Source organism: Populus nigra, chromosome 12, assembly GCF_951802175.1.
Source record: "Populus nigra chromosome 12, ddPopNigr1.1, whole genome shotgun sequence".
Taxonomy (NCBI): Eukaryota; Viridiplantae; Streptophyta; class Magnoliopsida; order Malpighiales; family Salicaceae; genus Populus; species Populus nigra.
In genome coordinates, this window is record NC_084863.1 from 11429972 (window position 1) to 11440588 (window position 10617).

At 29.1% G+C, this 10617-nt stretch overlaps 1 protein-coding gene across 1 annotated transcript; it reads right to left on the reverse strand.

The window, feature by feature from the left end:
- Positions 1-8149: 8149 nt before the first annotated feature.
- Positions 8150-10617, reverse strand: LOC133669413 (12-oxophytodienoate reductase 2-like). Its single transcript, XM_062089533.1, has 5 exons — positions 10459-10617; positions 9794-9934; positions 9506-9636; positions 9127-9288; positions 8150-8915 (listed from the first exon to the last, which is right to left on the reverse strand). Exons 1-5 carry the CDS (start codon positions 10527-10529, stop codon positions 8323-8325), a joined length of 1098 nt encoding a protein of 365 aa, XP_061945517.1. The 5' UTR covers positions 10530-10617; the 3' UTR covers positions 8150-8322.

Below are 10617 nucleotides of genomic sequence, written 5' to 3' on the forward strand. Positions count from 1 at the left end.
GACCTGGTTAAAAATTTTTACTTTGTAATTTTTTTCTTTAAAATAATGTGGATTGCTGTGATGTTTTTCCACTTAGTTTTTCTATTTTATTTCTTTATTTTTTAAAATTATATTTATCGATTTTTTTTAATATTGAGCTGATTGAGAATTTGGTTTTGTAATTTTTTTTCTTTAAAACATTGTTGATTGCTACAGTGTTTCTCCGCGTGATTTTTTTTTCTCCAAAATTATCTTTTTTTTAATTTTATTTTTTAATATTGAGCTGGTTAAAAATTACAGTCACAATTTTTTTGAAAATCACTGTTCATTGCTACAGTGTTTTTTCCCACATTGTTTTTTTTTATAATTTTTTTCAAATTATCCTTTTGAATTTTATTTTTTTAATATTAAGTTGTTTGTGAATTACAATTACAAGTCATTACAAATAAGGCTAAATCATGTGGGGAAGCACATAGTTTTCATCACAAAACACTGTGAATTGCTACGGTGTTTCCAACATGATTTTTTTTCCTTTTTTTGGTGTTTGTTTTGTTATTTTTTTTTCTTAAATTGTCTCTGTCAATATTTTTTTTATTATTGAGCTGATTAAGAATTTAGCTTTATAATTTTTTTTTAAAACACTGTGAATTGTTGCAGTGTTTTTCCATGTGATTTTTTAATGATTTTTTTCAAAATTATCTTTGTCGATTTTTTTTTAATATTGAGTTGGTTAAGAATTATAATTACAATAAAACTAAATCATATGAGAAAAGAGTTGTAGTTTTTCTCACAAAACACTGTGGATTGCTACAATATTTCTCTAAATGTTTTTTTCTTTTATTTTATTGGGAAAAGCGTTATAGTTTTCCTCACAAAACATTGTCAATTGCTACAATGTTTTTTCTCATGGGTTTTTTTCCTTCCAAAATTATCTTTGTTGGTTTTTTTTAATATTAAGTTGGTAGAGAATTTAGCTTTGTAATTTTTTTTCTTTTTATTAACTGAAAAGCTAAATCATGTGGCGAAAGCACTGTATCTTTCCTCACAAAACACTGTAAATTACTACAAATCATTTTGTTCGATCTCTAAGTTTTGGATCACCAACACAATTTTTTTTTTCGTCATGAAATATTTGCTCCATCATGCCTTTAATTTCTATTACTTATCTAGCGTTGGTTCACAATTATAACGTTATCAAATATATTTATTTTATAGCCCGCGGCAGCGCGCGGGCATGTCATCTCGTTATTATTAGACCTTTTTCTTGTAGAGCAATTTTGAAAACTCTTGATTTAACTCAAATTTTCAATTGAATTGTGTGAGAGTTGTCCCGACATGACTCAGTTGACTAATAGATTTAAAGACAACTCGAACAACTAGTAAAAACATAGTTTGATTTTAAAAAAAAACTCAAGATAACATCTTTCTTTTAAATATTAAGATGACGATATATTGGATTGACTCAGATTTTATAGCTTAACTTGTAACCTAGGTCATAAACTCTACTAGATCTAATAACTTTATTTTTTATGAAGCTACTTTTTATTTAATTATATGATAAAAAATAGATTATCACAAAATTGAGCATTAACTAAATGCAAGAATGCTTGTTTGAGACTGTAATAACTTTATAGAATGAACACCGAAACACATTATAAAAACCGATTCAAAATTAACCAAATATTCAAGGAGAAAACCAAGAAAAAAAATTCAAAAAAACCTAATGTTGAAGGATAAAATTAAAAAAAAAATTAAAGGAAAAAAAAAGAGAGCCAAACGCACAAGCCTAGGTGAACGAGCACCCTAAGCTCTTAAAAAAAGAGGCATATGGGTCTGGCAACCTGGAACCACCAAACCCGTTCTCCTCTAATTTTTTGGTGATCATAGTGATGGCTGAATTCTGGATAGGTAGCTCAGTTGACGATAGGTTGCTCGTTTTAAGACAAAATAGGTTGTCTCTTTCTAAGGGAAAAAAAATTCAGGCGTGAGTTTGTCAGCTTATTTTCATCCAAAAACACCTAATATCATAAAAATCTCCATAAATCATTTACCAACCCAAAAAATACTCTAAAATAAGTCTAAAAAATAAAAATCAACTAAATTGAAATAATTAAATAGAACTTGACCTTTTTTTTTTGCCATGTTTAGAGAGAAAAACCACATTCATTGAACTCTTCTCAATAAAAAAAGAACTCATTGATATAAAAATTCTTTTTTTTAGTGGCTAGATTATGGTTAGTTGATAACTTTGTTGGTTTTTTAGTGAGTTTTTCTTCTTTTTCTTAACACAAGGACTAAAAATGAATAAAATAAATTTTAGACCAAAATAAAATTTATCAAAATTTAAGATTAACTATATATTTTTTTGTTGTTTTACATTGTGGTTCTCTATTTTTTAATTTTGTCATTCTACTGTAATAAAAACAAACAACTTTTAAATAGATAAATGGAAATGCTTCTTTAACCCCCTATGTTTGACCAGGAATCTTTACAAAGCAGCAACATTTCCTATGATTATGATCAACTCCCGGTTTGTTTTTCGATGTAAAAGTATTTTTAAAAAAATAATTTATTTTTATTTTAAATTAATTTTTTTATATTTTTAGATTGTTTTGTTGTACTGATATTAAAAATAAAATTTTAAAAAAAATAAATAAAAAATTATTTAATATATTTTCAAGTTAAAATTATTTTTAAAAACAAATGTTATAATAATATCAAATAAATCCTAATTTAATAAATGAATATCATTCAAAGTTTCAAGTTTTTGAAGAGGCTGCAAGAGAGAATTTTCTGGAAAAATACAAAAGCTACAATATTAAGGAACATGGTTTCCAATTTGGCTTCTACGAGATATATTATTGTTCGGTTACATTTTAAACGTTGTGGTTTTAAATAAAAAGGCACGTGCGCCTGGCAGCCTGGACCCGCCAAACTTTTTTTTTTTTTTTACCTCCATAATAGCGACAGGTTTATTAACCTATTTTCACAAAAACAAATCTAATATTACAAAAATCTCTATAAATCACTTATTAACCCTAAAAATATTTTAAAATAAATTTAAAACATAAAAATCAACTGAATTAAAATAATTAAATGAAATTCATTAACATAAAATTTTTTTATTTTAATAACTGGATTATAATCGGTTGATATCATCTTCGTGTTTTTTAGTGAGTCTCTCTTATTTTTTTTGGATATAAAAATTAAAAATAGATAAAATAAAATTTTGAATATATATTATTCAATATACTCTAGCGGTGAGAAGAAAAGGAAGTGTTTTGTGCTTTATATATATATATATATATATGATTTTTATAAGAAAAATTTGAAGATATATAGAAATCTACTTCATAGTTTATTTGGTATTAAATAGTTTTTAAAAGTGTTTTTTACTTTAAAATATATTAAAATAATATTTTTATTTTTAAAATTTATTTCTAATATCAGCACATTAAAATAATTTAAGAACATAAAAAAATTGAATCACATAAAAAATAAGAATTTTAATTTTTTAAAAAAATATTTTTAAAATATAAAAACAATTTTAATTATAAGACAAATATCTTGGATGTACTCGTTATCATTCAAGTTTGAGATAAATATCTTGGGTGTACTCGTTATCATTGAAGTTTGAAATAATTTAAAAATGTTAAAAAATAATTTAAATAAAAAAAATAAAAAAATATTTTTAAATTACAAAAACAAGCTACTGTACTTTAATTATGAGATAAATATTTATATTCAAGTTTGAATTTTTTTAATGATTTTATAGCTCAAATTTTTTATTTTTTATTTAAATCCATATCCTTTGTATCCTTAACCATGAACAAAATTATTAAATAAATGTTAAACCAAGATTTGAATATTTATTTACATATTGAATATATTTCGTTGAATGTGAGAGCACTGGTAGTTTTTTTTTTTTGTCAATTAGAAATAGAGAATATGGATTTAACACAGGCACGAGGATAGATGTAAGAATTTCATGGATAAAGAAGTTTTTTGAGTTCTAGGAAACAAAAAATAAAATCCAGTGCTAACAAATAAAAATCACAAAATTCTTAAATGAGAATAAAAAATAAAAAAGTTTATTAAATGTTAAATTTTTTAAAGATAAAAAACATCTTAACTTCATGGAGGGACAACAAAGACAATCAATATTTCTTCATTTATGTAACAACTTAAAAAAACCTTTTATTTTAAAAAATAAACTAGGAAACGATAATAATACATAGACTTGGACTTATCTATATGTTAGAGATGTAATATAGACAACTCAAATTAAAAAAAAATAAAGGGTTTTATTTTGAATCATGGAAAGGTGTAGTTTTTCAGTATCATCATAGTCAAAACAAGCTATATAATTCTTTGAATACACTATTAAAAAATTATTAAATACATACAAACACACTGATAAAATATTTGTGTCGGTATGCTGCGGCAAATTTTTCCAATTGAATATGCCCTTACTATATCCATCGGTAAATATTGACATAAATATTTTCTTGGTATATATCGAGAAAATTACAATGAAAAAAATTAATAAGTACGATGACATGTTATTTTTATAGATAGAATTACTAATGAATTTAAGTCCACTGATAAATGAGAGTTTGAGCTAATAAAAAAGAATTTAATCTAAGCCAAATGGTATTAGAGGAAAAAGTAGAAGAAGAAAATAGAGAGAAAAGAAAGCTTAAACTTGAAGAGAGAGAGAGAGAGAGAGAGAGAGAGAGAGAGAGAGTTTTTGGGTTGAAAATAAAGGCAAACAGAGGTGCTCTCAATCGGCTAGTGGCAAGGGGGAAAGAATGAGAAGAGAAAAAAAACAAAGAAAAAAAGCAAAAACCTAAGAGAAATAAAAACCTGAAATAGAGAGAGAAAACCATTTGAGAATGAGAATCACACCATTGCTGACACACACCATTATTGTCACTAAAGAAACTCCTTCCTCATTTAGAACTAGCCTCAAGGTAAGTCAAGTCCTTAATGCAAAGCAACTTCTTTCTCATTTCTTCCTTTTTATTTACTATTCACAAATGCAAATAATATACATGTTATTTTATTTTATTTTATTTTATTTTGCCGACCATTTAGTGGCATTGCCAATCACAGAAGGTCAGCCTCTCCCGACCTACCCAGATTATCGCCTTTCTATGTGGAAGGAGATGAGCAATACTAGTGTTGATGCTGAGACCCATGAGGAGACAGATGGATTTATTCTTTTTTAGAGATAACAATTCTTATTGCTTGGATCTTTACCAACATAGGAAGAAATAAGAAATAAGGTGTAGTGCACTTGAGGGCCTAGCTGCTGTGGTCAACCGTGTGACTTGTTCCGCCCCCGTCCCGGGTTCGACCCTTTATGTGTACGCCTGTCACCCCCGCGGTGCCTAACCTGCCCCTGGGCTTGCAGGATGTCCAGTGGGCCGTGGGGAATAGTCGTGGTGCGCGCAAGCTGGTCCGGACACCCCACGTAAATCAAAAAAAAAAGGTGTAGTGGTCAAGGGACGAAATGAGAGAGACTACAGTGACTAACAAGCCTTATAAACTGATGAATTCGGTTAGTTGGGAATATTAAGTAGGGAGGGTCAGACCCCTAGAGGGAACTTTCAGAAAGAGAGGACAAAGCGGATTAGCTTTCTTGTCTTTTTTTTTTTTTCACGTTGATGTTATTTAATTTTATAAAATTGCATCTTTTTTTTTCCTTTTTACATATATATGAGCATATAAATATTTGTTAAAAAATAAAATAATGTTGATGAGTAGAGTCATGTTTTTTTTTTATTAAATTTGACTCCTAACAGCCAGATCGATAATGTGTCTTCTAGTTTTTAGAGATCGATATAGACCTAACACGATATTTTTAACCTTAAAACAAGTTCAATAATGGGTTGATGAGTTTTGGTCAAGTTAGCGTCAAGTTTTTATTAAGCTTAAATTTGAATTTTAATGATTAAGTTGACGTGTCTTCAAGTTTTAGGGTCGATGTAGGCCTATCATGATGTTTTAAACTAATAACAAGGTCAATAGTAAGTCCACAACATAGTTTTAAAACCGGCCGGGCCCGATGGGTTGACCTAGGGCTGGAACCGGGCTGGGTTGAAGAAAAAATAGGGGAAGAAAAAACCCAGTGTGACCCGACTGACCTGATGGGTTGACCCGGCAAGACCCGATCAAAAACATGGTTGCAACTCGTTGACTTTTTTTTTACTAAAACGACGTCGTTTTGATTTTTTTAAAAAAAAAATTGACTCGGGCGACCCAATCAAAACCCAGAACCCGAGTCTTGGACCGGGTCGGGTCTAAAAACTATGGTCCACAAGTATCCTTTGAGTAGGGTCCAACGCGGAACAAACATAGTACTCTTTTCAACTTTGATTTGTAATAAAATAAATAATAAATAGTGATGATAAAAAAATCAAGAAATATATATAAATAAAAAAAACTAAAAAAATAATCAAGTTGCGAGACTCATGATTTATGGTCTGACATTAATTTTATGAGCATCTATAAAAACTAAATGATTTGTGAATAAGCTGAGAATATAATTTAGACAATAAATGACATGTAAAATTAATATAGAAAAAACACATAATTAAGATAATATTTTCTCAGAAATAATGTGATATAGATGATTTTTATCTTCCCTTAAGTATAACTAATCTTTTTCTTAGATTTTTTGAAACCAATCCATATTTTAAGATTCTTAGTTTTTTTAAAGAACTAGGTTGTAACTCCATGTTTTATATTTTCTATTAATTTTCAAAGGTCTTATTTTTATCAGATGAAACAAAATTGCTTAACTATTATAACCTAAGACTCAATTGTGATGTGGATTTCTCTATTCAATCCATGTTGCAATTGTTAATCGAGTATTGCTGAATTTGTTTTTCCATTTATTTAGTTCATGTAGTTTCAAGAGTTTGCATCTTGATTTTTAAACTTTATTTTCCTTATATTTTAATCACTAAATGTTAAGAAATAAGAGAGAAATTCATTTAATAAAAAAGGAGAAGAGAGAAATTTTTCAGCTACCCACACTCTAGTTATTAATAAGACTATTTTTAATGTCAATTGATTCACTTTAGAGAGAAAAATTTGATGAAAATTGTTTTCTCCTTTAAATAATTATAAAAAGTATATCGATGATCATAAAAGTTTTTTATTTGCATTGATTTTTTATTCTAAATTGATTAAAGGGTATTTTATGGTCAAAGATGGGTTTACTAAGAATCTTTTAATGTTTTTGGGGTATTTTTAGGTTAAAAAAAGTTTAAAATTGGATTTTTTAAATCTAAAAACTTAAACCTTAATTTTTTATTATTGGAGGTAACATAAAAATAAATAGTTGACGATACATTATTTGTTTTTTTATTTTATTTAAAATAGCCCTCAATAACATATTGTTTTCCTATTAAAAACAAATAAAGAAATTCAAGCCCAACTATGATTTTTTTTAGGCTAGTTGTGTGGATTTATTCTTCTAAGCCGAAGACCCTAGCCTCTATTTAAAGGGCTATTTAACTTTCTTTGTAGTTATTTATTTTAATTTAGCATAAAGTTCACTATAAAAAAAATTATTAAAATTGTACTTAAGAAATTATCTAACTATTAGATCTTTTATGGGAATATAAATTACTCTATAAACCTAATACCCAAATTGTTTTTAATATACTAATGAATATTTAAAAGGAAATAAAATATTTATTTTTTATTTTAAATATTTTATATAATTTCATCACATTAATTACTCTATTTGTTTTATACAAGTATGAAAATTATTGAGTCATGATTGTTTTTTTTTTTAATGAAATATGATCATTTGTTTTTTTCAAAAAAACCATACCTCTAATAAAAAGCATATTTTTGTCAAAAAAAAAAAACAAATACATGAATATAGAAAGCGTTTTGATTGAAAAACACATTTTTTTCATAATTTAAATTATTAAGATTTTTGAATACATTTTTATTTTAATTGCCTTTAATTTTTATTTTTAAAAACATATTACTAATAAAAAAAGATATATTTTTTGTCAAAATAAAAAATACATGAATCAAAAAGGAAAATTTGGATAAAAAATACAATTTTTTTCTTTATAACTTAAATTTTTATCTTTCTTACAAATATCTATTGCAAGTGAAAACTGAATTACTTCATAGTATCTAGTTCAATCTGAAATGTGTATTGGTGACCAGATGCTGGTCTCCAATCTGCTTTTATTATTGAATTATAACTATTTAAATGGTTTACAAAACATTTAAACAATAATTGAAAGCAATTAGACGACAACAATAAAAATACTTAGAGAATACAAGTTTCAACTATGGTGACTCAAAACCCTACGCAGTGTCTTCAAGGAAAGGATAATCAGTGTAACCAACAACAGGATCATGTGTGTAAAATGTTTCTCTGTTGTACTTGTTGAGAGGAGCATGAAGTTCAAATCTCCTCGGCAAATCTGGATTTGCCAAGAACAAGCGACCATAAGCAACAAGGTCTCCACGGCTCTCTTCAACAGCTTTGTTTCCATCTTCCCTGTCATAACCACCAGCAACAATGAATGTATTGTTGAAAGCCTTCCTCATAGGCAGCAGACTTTCAGAGAATTTTGTATTCCCTGCGCCTATCTTCATTCTTGGCTCAACCATGTGGCAGTAAGCAATACCATATTTATTCAAGGATTTAACCATGTAGAGCCCTAGTGCTTCAGGATCTGAGTCTCCTGATTCCATATAGTTTACATGAGGAGATAGTCTTATTCCAACTTTATCTGATCCTATCTCATTCGCTATAGCCTCAACTATTTCCAAAGGGAATCGGCAGCGGTTCTCCAGTGATCCACCATATTGGTCTGTTCTGTTGTTTACTTGATCTTTCATAAACTGGTCAATTAGATATCCGTGAGCTCCATGGATCTCAACTCCATCAAAACCTATAAAAAGCACAGAACAAGCTTTAAGTGATGGTGTATATTATTTATGAAACCCAATTTGCAGATGTTTCCAACAAAAAAACTTCACATTTTTGTTTTGAGTGGGATGAAGCAAAGTTTCTAAAATGCTGTGCAATCATGTATTGCTCAGCTTGTTAAAGTCCTGTAAGAAAATTCAGAGTTTCCACAATATCTGAGATAGAAAGTTTACCAGCTTCTATTGCGTTCCTTGCAGCAATTCTGAAATCATTGACTATTTGAGGGATTTCATCTGTCCTTAGACGCCTCGGAGGTGTGAACTCCATGCCTTCAACTTGAGAAGATATTGGCTTGTCTGTAGAAGAGACTGGAGCTTGCCCATCTGGCTGGAAACCTGCAAATGCCAATAATATAGAAAAATTAATTAGTAACCATATTAATCTTTTCATTTTTTGAAAATGACTTTGCTAATCATATTAAATGACAAGAAAGTATGGCCCGCGAACACAAAGCAACATTAATCATTGTTACAGATACTGGAAACAGAACTTTAACATGCTAGGAACAAAATTAAAATCTATGCATCAATGAGATTAAAGGCAATAACTCACCGCTATTTGACACCCTCCCAACATGCCAAATTTGACAGAAGAAAATACCTCCTTTGGCATGGACAGCATCCACGATGGGCTTCCATGCTTCGACTTGCTCTCTGGTCCAAATACCTGGAGCATGCAGGTACCTATATATATATATATATTCAAATGTAAGATTATGAACACACTGAAGTGTCAGTGTAACAAAATCAAATATTGAATTTACGTTGCTCTGTTCCAGTAATCGCAACAAAAAGTAAAAAGTTAGATTGAGTATGGCATCAGGCATGGCGATGGAATTACCCTTGTGCTGTGTCAGAAACTCCAGTGGCTTCAGATATGAGAAGACCCCCCTTCGTGGCTCTCTGGGAGTAGTATAGAACGGCATGCGGCTGAGGAACATTATCGTAAGATCTCTGTCTAGTCAATGGTGCCAGGACAATTCTGAAAAAAACATGTAATTAATCACTGAAGTAATTATAATAAAAATGATAGTCAAAGAAAGCAGTATATCCACTGCATTAACTATTTATTAAACCTGGGAATTTACATGGTTTTATTTCCTGGGCATGAGTTGGTGATGAAAACCAGGAAATCAAAGAACAAACAACTACGATACGGGTAAATTACCTAAAGCAATACCCAACAATAGTAAAAAAGTTTTGGATGATCTTATAACAAATTCATTACCCAACATATCAAAGGAAACAGAAAAATCAAGAAGAAAGAAAAAGGAAAGGTAATATACTAATTTCTTTTTCGTGTCATACATATCGATTTTTAATGATCAACAAGACTTCACAGAAGAATTCTGAACACAGAAGCAGCATTTTGCTGCTGAAAACAGAAAAGCTAACTGAGATCACAGCAAGTCATCTACATCAAACCATGCAAATTCAAGGAAATGGATATACACGAAACCATACTGTACATTAAAGAAAAGGGAGATAGCGTGAGTAATTAGGTACCTGTGAGAAAGATTAAATTTGCCCATCTTGTATGGGGTGAGAAGAGGCAACGTGGGAGTCTCAGCAACCATTCTTTCTTGCAGTTGATTAATTGTTATTGTGGGTTCGCTAAGAACTTGTAGGAGTAGTTATGAGAGAACCAGGTAAGCGTGGTGGGCT